At 35.3% G+C, this 24,289-nt stretch overlaps 1 protein-coding gene across 2 annotated transcripts in view; it reads left to right on the top strand.

The window, feature by feature from the left end:
* The window catches only part of CCDC171 (coiled-coil domain containing 171), a 153,873-nt gene that overhangs the window by 56,825 nt on the left and 72,759 nt on the right, over nucleotides 1–24,289 (top strand). For both annotated transcript variants that reach the window (XM_080371857.1, XM_080371858.1), the window contains exons 12-20: nucleotides 827–916; nucleotides 2,808–3,008; nucleotides 4,871–5,038; nucleotides 6,947–7,135; nucleotides 12,627–13,131; nucleotides 13,836–13,952; nucleotides 18,747–18,973; nucleotides 19,614–19,781; nucleotides 21,470–21,655. In XM_080371857.1, the coding sequence (XP_080227983.1) occupies nucleotides 827–916; nucleotides 2,808–3,008; nucleotides 4,871–5,038; nucleotides 6,947–7,135; nucleotides 12,627–13,131; nucleotides 13,836–13,952; nucleotides 18,747–18,973; nucleotides 19,614–19,781; nucleotides 21,470–21,655 (1,851 nt within the window). The remainder of the gene's footprint in view (nucleotides 1–826; nucleotides 917–2,807; nucleotides 3,009–4,870; nucleotides 5,039–6,946; nucleotides 7,136–12,626; nucleotides 13,132–13,835; nucleotides 13,953–18,746; nucleotides 18,974–19,613; nucleotides 19,782–21,469; nucleotides 21,656–24,289) is intronic.

Consider the following 24,289-nt stretch of genomic DNA (forward strand, 5'->3'; position numbering starts at 1 on the left):
AGAAAAGGCTAGTAAACCAAGAAAAAGACTGGAAATAGCATTCTGTATTTTACTGTAATTATTTGTAAGAGTGCTGCCAGGTCTCCTGATACGAGATCAAACAAAAATACAATTTTCAAAGTAACTTGTAAATGGGATATTTTACTTGTGAGTTGCTTCTTAATACTGAAGTGCTGGCAGTAACCTGCACTATAATACATGTTTATTCGATACTTTCTTTCAGACATTTGTCTTGCTAACCTAATCATCAGCTAACCAAAGATACAGATTATAATGGTGCGTTATCTTTTTTTGAAAGTGGAAAGTGAAGCTAGCACACATTATAGTCATGAGCTAGCTCTAAGGTGGTTGCACGTAGCACCAAAGCACGTTCAGTAGTTGCCATACCTCTCAGGAGTATTGCTGCTTTTTTAGGGTATGTGTGTACTGTCCAGCGCTCAGTAAAATGTAGAGACCATGCTCACAGCTGGATGATTTCTGCACATGGCCACTGACTTTGAAAACTTGTTTGCTCAGACTACTTCCCAGATCATAGTCTGAATTCATTTACATTTTCAAATGCATTTCAGTCTGTGTTATTTTGAGAGTTAATGGGAAAGTTAATAGTGGACTCAGTTTGGGATTCTGCTACTGCTATTTATCTTAAATCATTATAAAAGAGTTATTTTGTAATGGCACATTATTTAGATTATATGGAGTATAAATATTGTCAAAGGAATTGAAAACAATTATTTCTTCTACATTTATATAGAATATTCTTTGTGTATATTCAAGTGATTATGTAGCCTTTCTGTAAAAGCCTGCCTGACCTCTGTATTTTTCATAGCTTGGGAAAACGAAGGCTTTGTGTGAAGAGAAGACAAAAGAACTTGAGATATCCAAAGAAAAAATGTGTGCTTTAAGTCAAGACCTTAAGGTATGGTTTCATGAACTTAACATAAAATTTTAAAGTTCTTCAAAAAGTGTCTTTCTGGATTTGAAGGTATCTTTTTTTTTTTTCTTTCTTATCAGAGTAAGTCTCTATCGTTGTATTCAGTTGAGCAGACTAGTTTACCTTGCACATTTGTATGAAGCCATACTGCTTTATTCTGGTTACCACCTTAGGCTACCTGACTGCTGATTTCAATGATTGATCTTTTGAAATAATTAAAATAGATTTATCAATTTGCAAAATTTTGTTTTATATTAAAACCAGCCTTGGTAGTTTTTTTCTCTTAACTTTTTGTCAAGGAGAAGAGAATTTATCGCTGTTCGTATGATAGCACATTTTAGTAAAGGTGACCTTTCTTTTGTTAATTTTTTTTTTGTGTTTATCAAAGTTAATGCATGTTTGAAGCATCAGGTCTGCCTTAACAGTTGTGCAAGGTGCAGCGCAGAATTTCTTAAGACTAAAATCTACCTGGGAGCTGATAAAAACACTTGAGAAGCCTTTTCTTTAGTTTCTGAACAAGAATATTTTTATCTCTGTTTTTGGCTGACACACCACTTTTGTAACATCCTGTCTGGTTACATTGGTGGCCAAGGGAGTGAGGAAGTCCTGAGGTCATGGTTAAACTTTATCTCCCCAATGGCAGTGTATTACATTATTGCCAGAATAGAATGTCTCTATTCCCAGTGTTTCTCAGATTCTTTTGCTGGGGATATGCTGCTCTGTCACTTCAGTTTAGTCACAGATAAGTCTGCAACACTCACAGGGTCTCCATATTAATTGATGCTTGCACGTGATCTGTCATCTGATCTGAACTTCTTTACTAATTTATGCTCAGAAGACTTAAGACTTCTGTTTCCATTGCAGCACCTTTGTAAGATACCTAAAAATTTGGCAAGCCATTGTAACGGATACTTCTTCATGCAAAAACTGAGTTTGCTGCACAGAGAAGGTGCTGGGTTTTATGCAATATACCGGTTTCTGACCTCTTTAAAATTTTGGTAATAAAATTGTCTATGTGAGTGAAAACTAGGTCCAGTCTCAAAATATTTGTGTTAGAAATTTAACATTACTTTTATCTTTTAATATTTTCATTGAGAAGAAGTTGACATTGCCTGATGAATTTGGGAGTATCTTTCCTATTATATTTCCTATCTAAGCAGCTATGATTTTATGAGAAATAAACAATGCTTTCAGTTTGACCTTTAGCAAACTTTAGCAGTGCTGGAAGTCCAGTGCTTGTAGGAAAGGAAAGCATGTGTTTCTGGTCTCACCCTCTCAGCAATATTTTGGCTGAAAAGGTGTAGTGTATTAAGTTCTTTACTTACCTTGTGAGATTTTGTACTGGTAGCATAATGATTCTATTTATGACCATTTCTGTTAGTTTCTTCCCATGGTCAAACCTCCAAAGGGAGTCATCACATTTTTTTTTTATCATGTAGATAAAGAATACAGTGGGTAACAACAGCTCTCTGTGTTGCCTACCAACTCAGCTGTAACAGATCATAGATTTACTTATGAAAAATATGTACCTTTTCAGTAGCTATGAGAGCTCTCCTCTCTGTAGAGGGTGACTTGTGTCCATGCATTCAACATCTCAGTTGTGGGGGTAGAAGGGATTCTGAAGATCACTGTATCATGGAGCTTTTTGCTCACAGAGGTGGATTTCTCATGCTGTCTAGTTACAAGCTGCGGAGAGGGACCATTGTCAATTTTGAAATTCTGTTATTGAAAGATACAGTCAGCTTAGCCTGGAGTCTTTGGAACATGTGTGGCTATGTGACTGCTTACTTCCTCAGATGCTGAGCACTGGACTAAGGTAACATTTTATAGAGCAAAATTCTTACCAGCCTTTCTGTTCCATGCCGCTGTTTTGCAGGAAGCTCAGGATAACCTGACAGATGCCAATAAAGAGTTAAATCACCTGCATGCTAAGTGTACAGACAGAGAGACTTTAATAGGAACTTTAAAAATGGAACTACAGAATGTACAACAATGCTGGGAGAAGGAGAAAGCACGTGCCACAGAATCTGAAAATGAAATCCAGAAGCTTACCAGGGCTTACCAGAAGGATATAGAGGTATTACCAGAGACAAGATGACTGTCAAAAAGAGTCTTTATTTAATCTCAACTTTATACATTTACATACATCAGATGGTTACTTGTAGTCTTAACAGATTTGTCCCCAAAATATGATTTTAAGATATGTATTTTGAAATATGTATTTAATATCTACAGGATCTCAGGGAATATTGGTTCTCCTTCCTTCTATATCAGAACTAATAGCTTAACCCTTCCAGTGCTTTGAATTTTTGAACACCTGAATTTATTTAAAGAGCTATGCATGATGAACAATTATTTCTTTATTTCAAATTGGAAGTTAAGTGTTTCACAATTGGAACATGTCAAGAGCATCATCATCATGTGTTATTAATTACTGATTCACATAGCAATTGGTAGCAATTGTGGAATTGAAGTAGTTTTGCCTGTGTGCCACAAAACCTAGAATTATTTGTTAGCTGTTAGCTTATTGTGCTGTGCTATATGTGGGAATTGCTTCACAAAGTCTTACTTCAGAACTATTATCTTTTTCTGTATATTTGTTTACAGATGTCAATTTTGTTGCTTTTCCCCCCCCAAAAAAGCAGTTCTCTACTAGCAATAGAAATCATATACTTTATCATAGTTACTGTGCATATTGAGCTCATTACTTCCACAAATTTGGACACGGATGCCAACTGAGTTAAAAGGAAACATTCTTTCCACCTCTTTTACAGTCTGGTATTTAAATAGTGTCCACATGAAGCAGCTGGAATTGTTATACACATCAGATAATGATTAAAGTGAAGGAAACTAGAAGCCTGGCTGTATCGTAAAGTCAGCATGCCTACAACACTGTGGTTGCATTCAGCATGTGTGAATTGATTTTGGGTCTTGGGATCCCTTTTTTCACACCAAGTGGATAATTATCATCCTTGGTTTATCACAGCTCAGGCAAAAATGTAATGATGGTGGTACACTGGATTTTCTGTGGGGAACTATGAGATCTGTTAGAAACAAAGTTAAACTAAACTAAACTGCAGGTTTTTTATTGCCTAAAATACATGAAATAATAATGAGAAAATGCATCTAAGTATAATGCAAGGGGCTCAGAAAAACCGTACTTCCTCATCTCGGTCATCCACAATTTCTTAATGTAAAGTCTCATCCAAGGCCCCTGGAAAGCAATGGGAACTTTTACAATGGTTTACTGACTTTGAATAAAGGCTGTTTTTCTCATGGCTTTCTGTTGTTACCTTAAAGTTGCTAAGTTGCATGTATGTACTAAAAGGATGAAGGCTGGAATTTCTGTTGCATGCTATTGTTGCTAAAGTTTATTCATAATTTGGATCAATTTGTTACACTGCTAAGTGTAAATGAATAAGGCACAGCTTGCAGAATTTGATGAAGCTATACGGCCATTTTGTGTAGCTATTTAGTCATACATAATCCATGCAAAAATAATTTTCAAAAACTTTAGAGTCACAGTTGCATAAAGTGTGTTGCGCTGCTAGCCAATCAATGTTCTGCATGTTATGCAGATATTGGAAGTAGGTACAATTTCAATATACCTGAAAGTGTTAATGTTAATGAATAAATTGCATCTGCTAATAGCATGGAGATTTTTATCTGTACCAGGTCATGGTTGTGACCACTGCAGGATTGGGCTTTCTTTATATACTTAGTCTAATTAGGTAAATTTTACAAAAACTGTTGTCTTACTCTGGCTTTAATCTGTATGACTGCAAATATTAACAAGAAATTGAGGAGTCTGAAAAGGTTTGGGAATGAGCCTTGTGGTTTTTTTAAGCTGTGAGCAGCTCACATTACTGTACATATGATGCATCTCTTTGGATTCTAACACTGTTCAGATACAACAGCTAATTTTTCTTTTTGTCTCAGGAGAAGCTAACCTTCCTCCATAACTTATACCAGCATTTGGTAGCAGGCTGTGTGCTTATAAAACAACCAGAAGGCATCCTAGATAGATTCTCTTGGTCTGAGCTTTGTGCAGTCTTGCAGGAGAATGTTGATGCCCTGATCTTAGACCTCAGCAGGGCTAATGAGAAGGTAAGTGTCCTTAGGCACCAGCTAACTCTATTAAATTCAGTGACATTTGTCCACATCACAGTATCATTAAAAAGGACTGACATTCATCTTATTTCAAAAAGAATTTGGATGTTAATAATTCAATACCATTAATTATGGCTTGTCTACAACTCAGTTTGATGCCATTGCTGTGGGCATGTAAATGTGACTGAAGTCTGTATGAAGTCTCTAAGCTCCACTTTCTGTGCAGGACATGCTAATAGTACTAGCCAATATTAGCCACAGGGACCTAATTAAAAGAAAATAAATTAATCTTACTGATGAAGCAATTCAAAGAATTTAGTCATTTACACTAATAAAGCAAGTCTTTATTTTAGCATAAAACAGAAACAAAATGCACTTACTCCAGGAACGTCATCTTTAAATTACATGTTTATGATTCAGAGGTACTATCTGAAAGAATACCAGTGTGTTTTTTGGTTTAACTGTAAGTTTCGGATTATGAAATTTATGGTCAGAAATACAACTAAAAAGTACTTATTTTTATAAAACATGTCAATATTTGTTTGAGAGGAACTGTGCTTTTCTGAATTGATTTTAATGTGAGTAAGTTTATGTGGCCTTTCTCCCCAGAAATCCCTGCATTTTTAGGAAAGAAGAGACCTCTTTTTAATTAATTTAAGCTGCTCCACAGGCTAACATGTCCCACTCTTTAGAATTTCGGTTCATGTTCTAGCCCCACTGATTGAGCCAGTCCTGCAGTCTAGTAGAGTGACCCCAGATCCTGGCTGCCCTGACATTTGATTCTTTAGGCACAGGAAGGGAAAACATCTTTTGGACATTCCTCATCTGCTGGAATTCTGATCATTCTGGTCCAAGTAAGAGACAGGGCAGATCACAGTGAATCATTTTGACTCTGCCCATCATTTAGCAACTAACCCAGGAGTCAATGGAAATTACTAAAGAGGGGTAGTATAAAATCTGGATTATGCAGATTGGATGTACATTTATATTTTCCTTTTGAAGTAGAGGAGAAAAAGGAATAGAAGGGAAGAGAGTGAACATCATTGGCAATGTTTGGGGGAATTGTGGGGTTTTGTTTCTTGCTTTTTAATTTAGTGTGGTAATTGAGATTGATTGTGAGGTCTCTAGGGCTCTTTTCATGTACTTACCAGCTTTTCAGGGATTTGGGGTGGTATTGTTACCTGTGTTCTGCCTGCTTTCTGAGAGCAAAATTTTTCTCCAGCAGTTTTATGTGATCTATTTGGAAGTTATGTTGCTGGTATTTTCTAGTAACAAAGTGTAGGCACTTGTATTTAGAGGTCATTGTTGGCTTGATTCATTACTCCATTTAGTTTGCATGGGAGCTGCAGAGTTAAACCACAAAGTGAATCCCTTCATGTTTGTTGAGAACACATCATAAACTAATGAGCTACTTGTGAGAAAAATGTTCTGTACACTGAAATTTCCTGAAATTATTTTAAAACTTAATAATATATGGAATGTCTTGGCTTTCCAGTAAAACAAAATTAAGGGCTGTTTTTTCATTATTACTTGCAGTCCTTGCAAACTGCTAAAGCACTGATTCACTTGATTTAACAGCACAAGATTTAATGTGCTTGTTCTAAAAAAATATGGGAAGTGCCTAGTTCAGGTTTCCAAAAAGAAGGCAACAGATATCTGCAAAGTGGTGTTAAGGATGGCAAAACTGAAACCAAGGAAAATTCATTATTCCAAAATATGTCTCATTTTTGTTGCAAGGTTGAAGTAATCTGTTGTGAAAAGCTTTTACTTAATTTTAACAAATATGTTGAAGAAATCATGATTTAGATTTTTATGCTGGAATAGTTTGTGCTTAAATTAATATGTACAATTAAAGTAAAAAGGTGTTTTGAGAGGTAAAAGAATTTCTAAATGCTTGTCACACAGATATCTCACCTAGAATATGCTTGTAAGAACAAGTCTGATGCTATGAAGGAGCTTCAGCAGAGCCAGGAAGATGCTTTTAACAAAATGGCTGAACAGATGAAAGCACAGGAAAGCTGTTGGCAGAAACAAAATAGGTATCTGGAACAGCAGTACTCTGGTCTCCTTGGGGAAGTTCATGCAAGGGCACAGGTATGGTGCTGTGAACTGATTTTTTTTTGTTTTTTTTTTTTGTTTTCCTCTTGTAAATATTTAATGGATTATTTCAATAGTTTAAGCTCCTACCCAGTTTAAGGTTCTTTGGGAATTTTAATATATGTTTAAAATATCAAAACCAAAAAACCCAAATCACTGTGCCAGTATTAACTTCGCTTATTATAAATAAATGACTTTGTAAAAATTTTCCAGAAATGAATTGCTTAATTTGGTCTAGCAGTTGCTAGTATTTTTTTTTGAAAATGTTAAAGCTGTAAGACTTAGGGCAGCAGTTACTTATTCAGTGTCATGCTTTGCAAAGACTCTGTAGAGTAACAATCATGTGGTGGAGATAAATTTAGGTATGTACATTCTGACCCTAAGAACCAATTAGCAGTTACATGGTAGATTTCAACATTATTAAAGGACTTCATTATACAGATACTACAGTGACCAGTGGTTCAAAAGTGTAAAACCGTTGTCAGTGATTGTTAGAAAATTTATTTGCAATCTAAAATTTTTCACTGGTATTCTACAACTGCAAGTCACTGTCTTTATGGTCACATTCCTTTACATGTGTTTCAGGTAAAAGTGTTGTGAAATAGAGGAAATAAGATATTCTTTGTTATTTATGACTGCCATCTGAAACTTACTTCATCAGAAGAATGCTATATTTGACTCAGATTATGTACTTGGAAGTCTTTACACTCCAAAAAATGTATCTATGAAGTATTCTTTAGACAGAAAAATTTATAATAATTTCTCGAGAACTAGTTAATCTGGTTATATTTTTTGCTTGATATTTACATTTCACATTATTGGCAATGCTAAAAACATCCTTGTGTGGAGTAAGTGGCGTCCAGACATAACACATTCCCAAACTTCCTGTAGTTTCACCTAATGAAATCATCGATAACAAAAAGAATGATGAATGAGAAAGCTAAATTTTAATTTTAAAAATTACTTTTCCTTCTTATAGAAAAAGTGGAGTTACACAATATAGATTTCTGACTCCTATAGATGCTGCATAAAGGTCATCTCCACAACTGGAGCATATTGTGGAGAACAGGTGCTGTGCAGTTTATAATGGTGCTAAACCTGCTAGTTTTCTTAGCTGAGTTGTGTAGACAGCAAGCAGAGTGTATACTGAAAACACGACTCTTTTGTGGAGCATGCATTAGGCATGTCTTCTGGAAAAGACTTTATCTGTCACCTTGCTGGACAGTACTACTAGGTTTCTAAAAGGGAAATGCTTTCCCTTAGAAACATCTGGGTGTGTTTTCTAACACAGGTTATGAAGTGTTGGGGTATGAACTGGTAGTGTAATCTAGGCAGTATAATGTCTGCATACACTTAGATGATTCAACAAAACTTTGATCTTTTTTCCATGCCATATTTCAGTTAGCCTTTCTTACCATTCAGTGTCAATCTGGGAGAAAGACAGTCTTAATTTCTTCTGATTTCTATTTTGTGACCGTTTTTGGATCTGCAAGTACCAGATTAAGCCTTTCCTTTTATGGGGTCCATAGGTCTTTGCTGTTAGGGCTCTCCTGATCCTGATTGCTTGTTTTTCAGAAGACTGGGCTGTCTTTTACCTATTGCATTTTGAGCCTGTGAGCAGTATTTGTCTGGAAGATCACTGCTGCGTTGGATCAGAGATACGCAGACAGACTAATGTTGTAGCCTAATTTCCATAGGAAACAGGGGAAAACATGCCATGAGTTACAGAATGTCTTCAAAGGGTCTTTTAGATACTACCGGCCAGTGTTTACATAAATATACAGTATGCAATATTTAGATTTAATTATTTTAGCAGCCATTATTCATTAAATTTTATAGGAAACATATAATTGGTGCAAGTGGAATATAATTTGCCAGTATTCTGTATTTCATTGTAGAGCTGTGGGTCTCATCACTCTAGGACATTTATTCTAGCACTACAAGGATACTGTAGCAATTTGCTGTATTTTCCATTCAAAGATCTGAGTGTTAATTACAAGCAGTTTAATGAAATAGTCTCTTGTAGGTCTTGGTTCCTTTCTGGAAAGGGAAGATGAGTGATTTTTGCTGTCCTGCATCCAGCTAATGGTACATCATAGGATACACCCTTCTGTTTGTAGCTTTGTCTTCAACCAGTGTTGCATGCCTCCTCCTACATGTTTTCTCTTCAGAGCTCCTGGTTTGAGACTTCTTTAGTTTTTCCAGTTGTTGGTTCATTTATGAAGGCAAACTGAAGACTCAATTCAGACTTTCAGGAATTAACTGACAGCTCTAACTGCGCAGCAGTATAAGTAACCTATCTTGGAAATTAGTGGTGGTGTTTCTTAGAACTTAGAGAGGGCTTTTCAGAATGGTCTCTATGATTAAAATGTAATGTTGTAAAATCTGAAGGTTTTAGTAACAGTGACACCTGACACTGTTGCTTTTCCCATCTAGTATTGTTCAGGGGCCCTGGCTCCAAAATAAGATATGTGGATGTTAATAGGTACTATTTCACAGCTGTTACTATAGGTCGGGTGGATGGTGTAATCAGAAAGCAGTTTCACTGCTTTTCTGTAGGGCGTATACTCACAGAGTAGCCTTCTCACAGATCACCAATAAACAAGGTGCTCTATAGAAACCTCTCTTTATTTGTCAGTGGTCATGTTTGGAGAGCCAGTGGAGCTTAAAATGCATTATGTAGCAGGAGTGCAGTCCTCTTGATTTGGTATTGTGCCATTTTGAAAATGTTACTATGCCTGTTCCTTAGCCTCACACAAATTATTTATTCAGACTGTGCACAGTCTCATAGGAAATATCCTCTGAATTTTATCAGTTGTTGTTTATTGTGTAGACATCTATTAATCTGTCCCCATTTTTTGTGGCAGCCACTTAAAATAGAAGGATTTTGTTCTGATAAACAGGGACATGCTGTAAAAGGAAAATCCTGTAACTACTTTAAAAATATTAATTTCAACAAATAGGAAAGGGAAAAAGTCCTCTAGCGAGGAAAAATAAGTGTTTTCTCTTATTGGCCTTTTATTTTTGTTTGTTTGGAAGCTTTTCTTCTATGGCAAGGCAGGTGAATAGCTAAAGGCTGTGACATCTTGCAGTTGTATCAAAAGTCAGTGCAGTCAATGCAAAAGGAGGAGAAGTATGAGTAACTATACTGTTCCCGACCCACTGGATGTCTTTGATAGAGATGTCTGGCCCATGTACTAATAACATTGGAAAGAAGTGGAGGACAGTGGTGTTGATACTGTTTTTTTAGATGTATAGATGTACATATATAGAAAAATAAAACAGCTGAAACGCAGGAAAACGTTTTGAAGTCATAGTGTCATTATATTTCTAGTTTCCAGTTCTGTTTTCATGCTAGAATAAAAGGCAAGGACACAGTAAGAAGGAGGATAAAACGATGTTGATAGTAGCATTTTTCTTACGGATTCTTGGAATCCACCAAGCTTTGCAACCCAGTGAGGTGTGCTGCAAAGTGCAAACACCGAAGGAAACGGGCTTGCCAGCACTTAGGAAGGGAATTCTATGTCCCTTGCAAAAACTGTGCTTTTAAGCTTTGAAGAAAACTCTAGAAACAGCGTGGGGTAGGACAAAAGCAGTTATTAGCTGGTAAAAACAAAAAGGTGTATTTTCTTACAAAACTTTTACGTTTCTGTAGTCAGAGATTGTCTTGTTCACTTTTGCATATTACATATAACCATAAGCATAAAAACACTAAGCTTTTTTTAAAAATAAGCTTTAATTAGCCAGAGCACTGAATGTGAGTATTGCTGCCCAACAGCCCTGTAGGGATCACACTTTGTTTACTCAGATATTGGCCTTTCACCTGTGATGGCCAGAAACCATAAGTTGTTTTCTAAATTCAACTTACCTTTTCAGTTCCTTCCAGTCATGCTATCAGTTTTTTTTTTTTTTTTTCTGTAAAAATCAAACACTGTAAATAATGCAGTAGCACTGAAAGTATTGTACATGTTCATACTTAATTTTAGAGTAGTAAAGTGACATATGAGGCCTGTAAATTGTGTTTTGTAATTAAATCTTTGTTACCTACACTATTTCTGTATCACTGGAAGTATTTTAATAACACTACAAATTCTTCCTCTTCTAAAAAAAATAATTTATTTGGTCAAAGACATTCTGAACTGACTAGGGTATTTCTCTGTAGAAGCGTGGAATCTTTTATGGAAATAAATTTCCATTCTAGGGATAGTTATGTATTTCTTTCCCCCTGTTGTGCTTGCAGTATGGAGGAGGGAGAAGAAACCAGGGTGCCCCCCTCACTGCTTGCCTGGGACCTGTACCAAACAAAACACATGGGAATGTGGCTGGATGAAACCATACTCCTTCTTTTTTGGCCACTGCTAACATAAGTAACCTCACCCGATTTTTAGCAAAATTGCTTTTAGCTCTGAGAGGGATAGCTGTTATTTAGCATAATCCTTGCTTCCCTCCATCATATGGACCTGTAATTCAACTCATGCTTGCCTTACTGTGTGCACGTGTTCTAACTGGAGAGCGAGCATTTAATTTGAGTTTGTGGGTTCTTTGTGAAGAGTACCTGATTTTTTTTTATCTCCTTATACCACTGAATCCTGTTTAAATGTAGCCTTAACTGGTTGTTCCAATCACAGAGGACTCAAATGCATTGAGAAGCCAGTCTTAAGTCTCTTGAGGTCCAGCATAGTGTCTTGATTTCTGTGCAAGGACTGCATGTCATCAAAAGCAAGCAGTCTGCCTGGTGTATCCTGTGTCCTGGCATTCCCTGGCTTCATTTTGCTACAATGGTTTACTGTTCTAAATCTCCCTCTTTCCCTATTTCAGGGCATACAGAGGAAAATGAAAGATGTTCTGCAGGCTGAAAAAATCTGTCATGGCACTAGTCAAAATAAAAATACCAATATTACACTGTTCTTTTGAAAACTGAATTCTGTATGAGACCTAATTAATCTGTGAATATATAAGTAGGGGGTTGATTACAAAGTAATTAAGGGATCACCTTTACTTCTCCTTTCCCAGCTGCTGCCAATCTGTCTAGGTTTATCTTCCAGAGTCTTCCTTCTTTTTTTCCTCTACCTTACACTAACTTTCTTTTCTGCTTTAAAGAGCAATGTTCTGTTTGAAATTGGAGCATGTAATTGCTTATTGTTAAGCCAACTGATAAAACTGTATTGTGGACAACCAAGTACTGTTGGTTCTTCTGGGGACTATTATAGTACTAGTGGATTATCATCAGAAATTGGAGTCTATTTGTAGTTGAAGTGTAAATTTTCTTCATACTATTGATTTACTTTTGTATATATGGTTCTGTAACTTTGTTAGGAGATATATTTTGACAGTCATTACTAATAATTTTTGTTCCTTTAATATATTACTTGACTCTGAAAAAAATAATTTTCTTTTAGCTTTTGTCTAGGTAAAAAAGATGTTACTTTAAAAAATATGTTCTATTAATATTTCTTCTGGTTTTGTTTGGTTTTCCCCCTTGTCCCAGGAATACCAAGAAACAGCAGAGAAAAACAAGGAAAAAATTTATGTCCTTGAAAAAAGATCGGAAAAATTGGCCATTGAAAATACTTCTGTGAAAAATGTGTTAATGCAGGTTCAGAAGGAGCATTCATCTCTCCTGGCAGCCTGTGCGCTATTGGCAGGTGCCCTGTATCCTCTCTATGGCCGATGGTTTGCTATGTCTTCCCAAAGAGACCTTCTGCAGGCTCAGGTCAATGTTTATGAATTAGTGAACCAGGAGGTTAAGAGCCTTGTTCATGCTCTGTGTGCTGTAGAGGAAAACAATCAAGATGAAGAAAAACTGAAGGGAAGAAAATTCAGAGGACTGATTCATGTATTCCGAAGAGGTGTGATAGCAATTTTGGCAGCTAACAGATTTAAAGTTTTAGCCCGGTCTTCTAGTTCCCTCTTCTCCTGGGTAAATGGCTTCAAAGAAGGCATTGGAATTCTAGTTTGTATAGGAGAATCCAAAGGCAAGTGTAATCTGTCAAGTAAGCTAATTGTTTTCTTCTTTGATAGGTGTTTTGTTTAAGTTACACAGTTAGTGAATAACAAATAGTAATGTTATTATTAATAGAGTGTAAAGACAAATTTAATGACATTCTGACAAATGTAGATTCCCCTAAAAGGAAATGCTTAGTTTGTTAAGCATTGAAAGAAAAGTTACAACTACATGCGTGATCTCATACTATTTGATAACCCTTATGTTTGTGTTGCGAATTTCAGAACTAGGTGCTACTGCGTCTTCTCTGTGGTAAATAGCTTGAAATTTTCTTAACTGATTGGCCATCAGCATACTTTTTTAAAAGATATTTCCTCTTCTTTTATGAATCAATTTTATTATTTATTTCCTACTAAAAATGCACAAAGTTCGCTTTCTGATTCAGGTAAAATATTAGTATGAGGTTTCTAAATGTTCTTTAGAGATGATGTAGTCTACCTGTCCCTTACTGTTACCAGACCTGGTCTTGCTTCCCCCTACAAGGATAAATGGTATCAAAAATGTTTCCCAAACTAGAAGATCCATTTATTTTTCTGTTTTAGTAGTTCTGGAAGCATGTTTAATAAATTGTCCCAATAACATAATTAGTTTGTGTCTTACATACTTAGTTTAGGTCAGTTTCTGAAAAAGCTGGAGATAGTAGTGTGCCTTATCTAACTTGGTTTTATTGCTAGCTATAGTTCTGTTTCACAGGTTGTGAAGAGGAAAAAATACGCTGTGTTGAAGCACTCAGCTGGTTTACTAGTTCTAACCTCCTTGCTGCAATAATCAGTTCTGTCACTGAATTACAGGATATTGTAAAGAAAACAGGTAATTTTAAAAGTATATTTTGTAATAGAAGGTAAAAGAAACAATCAGGGTGCTTACATAATTTCCATTTTTAGGATATTAGTGAAACTATTCTAGATTAAATCTCTATAGAGAGCTGTGTTGTTGGAATGGGTTCATTTTCTCTAATTGATGATATGATACTTTATAATTTCAGTATGTAGAGTCATGAAAACAGAAGGCTGGAGAGTGCTTCTAGAAAGCATATGAACAGTTTCGCCTGGTTTGTTGTGAGATAAAAGAAAGGTATCTACACCATGCCAATAGATACTTGGCTAACCTGTTCTTAAAAACTAAAACTATTATATTTCATATAAAAAGCTTTATTATTTTTATTAAAACTTCCTAGTCACCTTGTTCCACTGCTCTAATAATCAAAAAGTATTTCACTGAAGTTCAATCTATTTTTTTTCTGTACAGAAAATCTACATAATTTCTGTCTATTTAATTTTTGTATTTCTTAAGTGTAGGCTCTAAAACTGGGACATATTCAACCTGGGACATTACTGCTGCTGACTGGAAGGAAATAATTTCCTACTGTATTTTATATGATACGAATCTGGAATTTCCAGATCTGGAAAGCAATTGAATTTGATGGATACTATTTTCATCTGGTTTACTTGCTATCTTGTGGTTTTTGAAAAAGAAAAAAAATGCTCTCCATTTATGTGATGTATGGTAGTCCTTATTTTATGTCTCTGTGTTCCTGATGTATATGCTTAATTAGATTTCTGTCTAGATTCCCTAAATTTCTCAGGCTCTCCTTGTATAGAATTCTACTATGCCTATGGAAAATTTTAGTGCCAGTCTCTGGAAATGTCACCTCTTGATTCCCAGCTGTTAAGTGTCTTCCTTGATTTCTTTGCAATGAGGACTGATACAGTATCTCACTTGGGTCCTCTGTATTGCTGTCATCCTTAGTTCTTTGGTACCTGGTAGTTTCAAAGTCCAAACAATCTGTCACAGAACAAAGGATATTAAAGGAACAATAATTTATGTGAGTAAAGGGAAACAGCAGAACAGAGAGGAGATGCAACATGTCCTAGAAGCCTGAACAGTAACCTGTTACCAGAAGTCAGCCATTGAATCAAAAGTGTTTCAGTTCAGTTTCAGGTGCTCTCTTTGGTCATCCTGTTTTCAGTAACTTTAATTTACATCTTTACAAAACAAAGCTTGAACTGTGTTTCAGAATATTTATGGGGTTTATACTGCAAATGTTCCTGTCTATTGTGTTGAGTAAAAACAGCAAATTGAAAAAGAATCAGGAGAAATTTTACAGCAGCATCGATGTGCTGAAGTGACAATTTAATGATATTTTGCTGATATTGAAGTATATGAGATTTCTGGTGGACTCTGATACCTTTGCACTCAGAACAGTTTTGATTTTAAAAATTAGGAAAACCCATGCTGAAGGTGTTTTCGCCACAGTCAGTTTAGTGATTCTTTCATAGCTTATCTCTATTTCAAGTCATTTTCACAGAACCTCAAGACCTAACTGCTGATGTGCTATTTGATCTCATGAGCAACGGAATTCCAAAAGCCTCCCCAAGAACTTTTCGTTCAAAAAAGAGTAATAAATAATTTAAAGTTTGGCATGAAATTTCCAGAAGTATTGAAGTGATAAAGCTATGAAGGAATTTATTTGAAAGAAAGCTTGCACACTTAGGAAATTATTTTATGTTCTGTAAGTTATATTTGAAATAAGATTTAAACCTTCAAACTGACTTAAATTATTATGAATTTTTATTTAATTTTAATAGGCAATCTGAGAGACATCTGCTCTATTCAGAGCTTGAAATAATGGCAGTTCCAGATTAGTCTGTACATCACAGGAGAAGCAGGCACAGGAGATGCTATCTAGATCTATGATATGGAATGATTCATTGTCTTAAAATTACTTTTAAAGATGGCTAGGTTCTGAGGAACCATTTGGGGCAGTTGAAAGAAGCCAAATCCACATCACTCAGATAACGCTGGAACTTTTGGGCTTGTGTGCTCTGGTTGGTTGAGGCATATTTCTTGAACTTCTAACTTTTAAAAAAGTAATTTTGGTTTGACATTCATGATCATTTCACTTCACAGTGTTCATTGGTTTTGTTCTTATTCCAGCATGTCTTGGAGTGATCTCTTAGCTTCAGTTTGAATATAGGTTCATTAAAGCATTGGGTCTTTTTTGCTTTGTTTTTTTGTAAGATTAATTTTGTAGGTTTGAACAGAATCTGTACTGTGATAAACCACAGACAGTAAAAGTCAAACTTTTTGACTACAAATATTGTCAACTGTTACTTATACAAAGCTTTTGAAGCTTGGCATCAAAGTGTCTTTGTAGTATTCTTAAACTCATCCTGCTGATTGTTCTATTTCACCAAAACAGAGTAAAGAATTCTTCATCTGTCAGTGAAGCAGATTTGTTGCTTTTCATTGTATTTTTCTTAATGTAGAATTAATTGCTTTTTGTGATATACTTTTGTATTTGTTAGTGATTTTTTATATACATCACAATGTACATCATTTAATGCTTTTATTGTAATTCCTTGATCCTTTGTGGGCAAGTACTTAAAATGTATATACTTAAACTGTATATTCCCAGTGATTATAGATAATGTTCTGCGTGAAATTGCATTGTATTCTCACTTCATCATTCAAAGCAGTCAGTAACTTGCATCAACATATTTCTGTGTATTTACTGCAAACTGCACTTCATAAAACAAATAAATAAGCAGGGGTGATGATTTGCTTTTTTATTTCCCATCCCAAGAAAGTATCTTAAGTGGTGGGTGCTAAACTGTACTGAATAATGGGAATCCTGATTATGAAGTGAAATGATCATTTCAAAATGCTACAATTGCCTGAACTATTATTATTACTTTAATATGGTTAAACTGGAGGTTCTAGACATAGGGAAAGGGCCTGCCATCTTATGTACTGCACGTATGGAGAAACACTGTGTTTTTTGGCAGGCAAACAATCTCAATGTAAATTGAGATACCAGGTGGAAATCCTAAAAAAACCCTGAAGGGACAGCAGCTCATTGACAGTGTCCTTGTTTTGGTATTTACCAAAAACATGGCAAAAGAGAGGGTTTTTTAGAAGGTTTTGGTGTCACCTTACATGGAAGGCAATACAAATATTCTAGTTTTAACTTTAGGTTTATTTGACTAAACATTTAAACTAGTGAATGCATAATGACTGGAGAAAAGAGATGGTCTTTGAAACTGAAAGACAGGTAGGAGAAGATAATCTGTGATAAGACTTAAAATGATGGAAGTTTTATATGATCAGTAATAGAGAACCAACATAAGGAAAAGCGACGAGCCTTGGCCAAAGTAGGAAGAACATTACCATGGCAGTTTCTTCTAGGTATGAGAATAATAATTGTATTTATTTCAAAGGATGTTTTGTTATTTGAAGTGCAAGATAAAAATGCTGGATAAGTTTTTAGCTTTAAAGATGAATAGGAAGAGTGCTATCTTAGACATGAAGAAAAGACAGATTTACTCTTAGCTGGGATTATGGAGAGTACATACTCAAAAATGGTACTCCAGGTAAGTACTGAAATCATTAGAATGGTGGTGTTTTGAAACCAAGCAGGAGAATGCCTCTGAAAAAAAAGAGTATTTGACTTTATCCTGTGCACTTCTTTGTTTGCTCACAGATAAATTTCATCTCATGTGTGTAAATGATAAATTATTTATGATGAGAATTATAATCTAAGAATATCGATAGTCATGAATCTTTGACTTATCCTCAAAATGTATAAAAAGAAATTCTTTAACTTAAAAAAGCCATTTTTTTTCTGTTTATACTCTTAAGTAAATATTTTAATTTACTGCAGCAACAGGAGATCTGCTGTACTACTGAATGTAAATAAGCTCCTCCATGCTTGTCGTCTTACACTGATAGTATCATAAGACAAGTAATGACAGATTAAGACCTGCCTAGCAGAGGGAAAACTAAATTACAAGACTTTTATTAAGGCATAAATAAACCTATTAACTGTTATCTGGAATACCAATTAGTGGAAGGAGCACTGACAATTTTATTTATCAACATTAAACACAATTATTAATTACAGACCTGACGAATCTAGCAGTAAGCAGGACATGTTGGGTGTGCTGGGGCCTTAAGTCCATTATATGAGAAGGATGATTACCAAAATCCTGTGGGGAAATAAGTAATTGTAGCTGTAAAATTTTAATTGCCTTGGAATAAGGTAAATTATATTCTCTTGTCTCAGAGTATAAATAGTATGGCATTAAGGTACCAAGCCTCGCTAATTTTGAACAGCAAATGATTTAGACATCTATAGAGGGGAGGGAAGAGGAGTCAGGAAACCCTCAGAAATTTGCAGTGTAAATACTGCGATAAAGTGATTCACCATGTGCTGTCACTTCTGACATACTTGACCTGGCTTGCATTTGTCTCACTTGTTTTCTGAATTACAAAACTGCAACACCCGAGAAAGACTTAAGAAAGTAGAGTATTGGAGGACAACATAAAAAGAACAGGATAACTATTATTTGACAAACTAATCCTTTTCTTTAGAATCTTATCCTACCCTTCTGTCCAAAGGTTGATAAGAGTAGTGTGGTCATTGCTAAATACAGAATTTGTCCCAGAGTCTCTCTTGAGATATTCCTGTGAGCTCAATTTTCCAATCTTGAATGGAAATTTACTACTATTTTAAAGGTGCTGTTTGTTGTTGCTTTTTTCCACTGAAAAACCCCAAAACTAATAACCTACTTGATGTTTCTTTTATTTTATTGTTTCTTAAAGATCCAGAGCCCTGGGTTTCTGGACACTTACTTGTAAGTGCAGCCAGGAACTCCTTTGCAAGACTTATGGACAAGCTGATTGTACTAATGGAGACTGTTTCGCTAGACAGCAGCAGGAGAGTTACTTATCTGGAGAAAGACTCCTTGGTACAGAGGCTGGCTCATGGACTTCATAAAATAAACATCCAGGCTGTGGAAGCTGGATTCTGTGAAAGACTACCCATTATGGTATGCATATTTATAATGCTGTTTCATGTAAACACTAGGTTCACAGAATGTTACAGTGAAGCTCTCTTGATAGTACTATTAATTTTGTTTCAAACTGTTTATGAGTTCATTACATTGTAGTCAACTGTATAGAGAATCAGAAGTTTATTTGCAACATCTGTAACCATTAAGGTGTGAATAGATCTTTGTCAAAAAAGAAGAGATCCAAGAAAACGGTGTTTTTTAAAAAAATTCTATTGAAGTTGTATTTGCTTTATAAAGACAAACTTGCTTTTGGCTTTAATTAACTGTTAAGGATCTTCTTTTTTTATGTGCTATTTTTTCTCCTCCTGACTGTTCCATCTTGCGGTAAAGATAACCTTCTTCCCTTTCACCAAAATGAGAGGATAATCTCTTTCTCACATCATCTGTCTATTATTGTGGGCCTTATGTGAACACAAGTACTTCCAAAAAACCAGAATTTTCAGTAACCCTCAGCAGTAGGTGAAATAGGTTCACATTTTTACACTTGTGTGTGCCTTTTAGAGATGGAGGACAAAGTGACAGCTTTGTCTGATTTGCTTGGCTATTAAATATGATTGATTTTATTGCTAAAATAACACATTTTATAGCACATGAATTTGTTTCTGTTTACTAACAGAAAAGCATAGCATCCTTGAAGAAGCAAATATTTGAATTTACACAAAGACTTCATACAGCAGAGGTGGAACGCCGCGCACTGCGCCTGAAACTTGCAGAATTCGAATGGAATTTCAGTGAGATGAAAAAAGAGGCTGACAGAACCCAGAGCCAGATGTTTAAGCAATCTGTAAGTATATTTGATTTAGATAAGAGTGCTTAAGAGATCCTCTTTTTCACACACTTTGATTTGTGTTCTTTTGAAAAACAAGTATAAAATCAATCTACTATTCACAAAATTTTATAGAAAACTTGCCTTGTAAATTTCACTAAACTAGAAGTCAACTGTATTTGTAAGTATCTCCTTTCCACAGGAGTTTCTCTTTGATTTGTAGAATGAGGTATCTGTGTAAATTACATGTTTGGTCTTCAGCAACCCAGGTTTTCTTCCGTATATTGAAAACATTGGTATGCTTTATATACCCTAAAAGGATTTATAGATTTCATTTTAACAGAGTAAATTCAGCTGGAGTGAGGATATCCAGTAAGATGTTAACGAGAATTTCCTAAAGCATAAATGTGGTATTTTAAACTCTGCATGGATATTGCTGAATATTATGATAGACTTTTTACTGTAACTTTGAGTATAGGTTTAATCCTGAGCTAGTCAGTGCAAATTGTAGTGTGGCTGTTTCCCTGAAGGAGTAAGTTTATGGCAAGGAAAAAAAAAAAGCCCTCTTCTACATTCTCAGTAGCAGATAGGCACCAAATTCCTCTGGCCCTTTGTTGTCACTGATCGATTTACGTAAACACTGTGAGTTCACTAGCCTGTAAATGGCACTGTCTGGCAGGAATGAGAAGAGACAACAAAAAGGGTTCTGTAACCACTTGAAACCATAGTGTCGTGAATAATGGACTTGGTGTTTGAGGGATTAATGCCATTTTGTGGGTTGTCAGTTTGTTCCCTGTTGTACTTGTGGAACTGTGCCTTCAGTCCTTATTGGAGGGGTAGAAACTTGTCTTACTTTAACATGCTGGAAGTTCACTGGACTCATTTCCTCTTCCTTTTATAGGCTGCATTCAGAATTGAGCTCACATCTGATCTGTCTGTAGAGAAGGTGAATAGATGAGGATTCTTATACATACTTCACAGGTGCATGCTATAACTGAAGCAGTTGTGTCCCAGAATGAGCAGCATTTTCTGTAGCTGTGCCCAATGTTCATCCTGAGACCTAGTTGGTAGACCTGTCAGTATGTCCCTTCCAAAACACTTCCAAGCAGAGAATATGTAATTGAATGAAAAATGAACAATTTTACATCCATTCTCCTTCGTATTCCTAGTTGGTAAAATGGATTTTTTTCCCCTCAAATTGTCAAGGTTATATCTAAACATCTTCAGTTTTGTTCTTAATGAGTGTTATTCCCTTACAGTTCTGGGACACTTAGATGCAATTGTCAAATTTTAGATTGTCAATCAAATATAGATTATTATTTTCCTTGAAGACTTATTTCTTCTTTCTGGAGGAACATTTGGGGAGGGAGGAATTGAGTCCAGAAAGGTATTTTCAAGGGTTAATAAGATACGCACTGAAATGTGGAACATGGGTCGGCATATTTCTTTCTAAATATTGATTCTTTACAACCTGGGGTGCTAATTAGAAAAGAATAATGAACGCATATTTTTTACAGTACCCTGAATGCTTTTGTGAAAAAAGTTGTCTGCTGTTCTATTGTTCAGTCATCTGTCTTTATGTTAAAACCCCTAAATATGCAGTTTTTGTCTTAGAATTTGATATTTGCAAGTGGAACTCTGAAAGTCAAGCATGTAAACAAGTGAATGTAGTTACATAATCAAACACAGTTTATTTCCCTTATCAGGAATTGATCACCCATGAGAGGTTTGAAAGTGCATGCGAAGAATTAAATAACGCATTACGCTGGGAACATGGGGCACAAATGCTTCTGAATGAACAGGCGCAACAGCTACAGAAGTTAAAAAATGAACTAGAACTGCACTGCAGTGAAGAAGCAGATAAAAACCTAGTCTTAAGTGAAACTGTAAAGGTAAAGATGGTTATCCTTCTGAAATAGGCATCAGAAATATACCTTTTGTTGAATAAGCCAAATCTTGCGGTTCTTGTGCAAATAAAATTATAGGATGCATGCACACATACTTCTCAGGCCGTTGGAATTTTTGGGTACTCAGAAAACTTTCAAGGTGAAACTTAAAGTTATTACTTCCCTTTTCTGTTTTTGGGACGGGGATTGGTGGATCTGTAATCTGTCAAGTGTTTGGATTTTATGTGATACAGAAGAGATACAAATTCTAGCTATCAGATGTTTGCAGACTATAGGAAGAATAAAGGAAGAACACAGGAGTAAGTATAGAAATATTTCAATTTTTGATAGAGATCATAATATTTTAAAGCCTGGATTAACTGTTTCCGGAATGTAATCTTAACGAATGCATTTTTCAGTTTGGAATATGCTAGATGAGAGTAGAGAGAGATCCTTTTTCATCAGGATTTAGAATTTTCCCCAGACCTAATGAGTCATGAAGGAAAAGACATTATCAGAACCTCTGATAGCAAATCGAGAGAGGATAAGAGGTTTGAAACCAGGTAGCTATCTAACATGGAAAGAAAAGAACCTTGTGATGGCAGGCCAGTAATCAGTGGTGACCTGAGCTTTGCAGCTTTTGTTTATTTTTTATTTAAAGCAAGTTTTGCTGCTTGTCTGCTGTTCAGCCCTGCTACTGTCTTTCCACCTCCCAGTATTCTGTGGATAGTTGAGCAAAAGAGTCTGTTTCAGTGGTATTTTAAGAAATAGAAGCATTTGTGATTCTGAGGAAGATTTAGAGACGAAGTGGTAAGAAAGGTCAAGAGGCAAGAGGAGAACCAAAAAGTACAAGCTATAAAACTAGTAGAAATGCCAGCAACCATTGCTGAAAATCTAACAGTGAAAATGGATGTCGAGGAGGATGACTTGCAGCAGAGTTGAAGTGATGTACAGTGGAGGAAGCTGAAGGATGTTAAATTTAAGGAGGGTTTTCATTAGCAGTATTATTTACTAAAATTGTCTTACTTCAGTAAGGATGAAAGACAATGGCATTTCCAATTTACCTGTTGTTTTTTATGTTTTTTCTCCCTCCCAGGCCCCTAACTTTGGGTGTTTCATTTCAATACAAGAATAAACTTACGTAATGCTCGTCAGGTTACTTTTTTGTTTCAGAAATAACTGCAGTGTATATAAGCCATTAGACCTGTGTTTGATTTCTTTGGGAAATAGTTGATTCAAGATTTAAAATGAGTATTAGGCTTATAAAGAAGGGAGGGAGTGGAAAGTAAGTGTTATCTGAAATCTTCATCAGTGTCTACTCTTTATACATTAGTGTATGGTATTTCACCATGTTTTAATTTATATGTAAAACATACTTTTACACTTGTTCAGAGGAAATAAAACAAAATGTAATTTGTAGGCATTTAAAATATAGGCTGGAGTTTTAAACAAATGTATTACATGATGATTCTGATTGTTATTAATTAAAGGCTAGATGCAAATTTTTTTGAGACAGTAATGATCCTAAAATTAATTCTAATACTGCAGCTCCCTAGCAGTTGTTTGCTACTGGAACAACTTGATTCATTGTAAGATGTTTGATTATAGCTGAAATCTGTAAAGATACAATACAATGTTATAATACAGCTGTTGTGATAGGATGGAGGATAAGAAAGTTGACAAAATAAGCCTTAGAGCAAAAACTTTCCACTTAAACTGATCTTTTTCTGATTTTATTACTTTATAATTCTCAGGGATTTCTGTGGAGAAGTTTTGAACCAAGTTTCAGTTGTAGTCTTGTTACTGTGTACTGTCCCTAAATTTTATACCATGAGGCTGGTTGATGTCTCTTTAATTCCTTTGTGATGTTTACTACGATAATTAGCACAAAATGGTTTTGTGGTCATAACGGGCCTGTATCATTGACTGTATCAAGGAAGGAAACAAGATCAGCTACAGTAGCATGGCAACACATGTTTATGGTCTTGTGTTTCTTGATTTTTTTTTAATCATGCATATATTATTTTATAATGTATACTTCCTAAATCATCATCTTGCCTTCAGTTTTTATCATTGCTTTTTACAGTTCCAAACCTGTGCTGCGTAAGTATTTCCTAAATTCAGGCAGTAGTCTAACACAATCTACTTTGATACCAAGAGGTAAAAGGCCTTTTTTTTTTAATTTTGAGGTCTACATGTTTGGGTTTTTGAAACTTACAAAAACGTCTTTCATAAGCTTTTTTTTTTCTCCCATGTTTACCACAATTCCACTTTATTCATGGCTTTATTCATTCAAAGGCAGAAATAGTGTCTGCCTTTGCCTTGGTGTTTTAACTAAGAAACATTTTTCTCTTGGCCAAGCAGTTTTTGTGCCCTAAAATTATAGGGTTTTTTTTAGTTCTTGTGTTGCAGTACAGGGGAACAATCTCATCTTTGTAATAATCAACCCATACCTTTTAAAACAGTGTTCTCACAATTGCATAAGCTTTTAAACTCTTAAATAGTACCGAAGTATGGAAAAAACCCCACCTGTTGCACTGAAAAAACTAAAAAATATGCCTCTATCTTCATCTTAAGATATAAAATAATCTATCAGTCTAGACAAAGTATATATAAAATGTTGAAGAATGTGATAGTGGA

This window comes from Falco punctatus (genome assembly GCF_963210335.1).
Source record: "Falco punctatus genome assembly, chromosome: Z".
Classification (NCBI taxonomy): Eukaryota; Metazoa; Chordata; class Aves; order Falconiformes; family Falconidae; genus Falco; species Falco punctatus.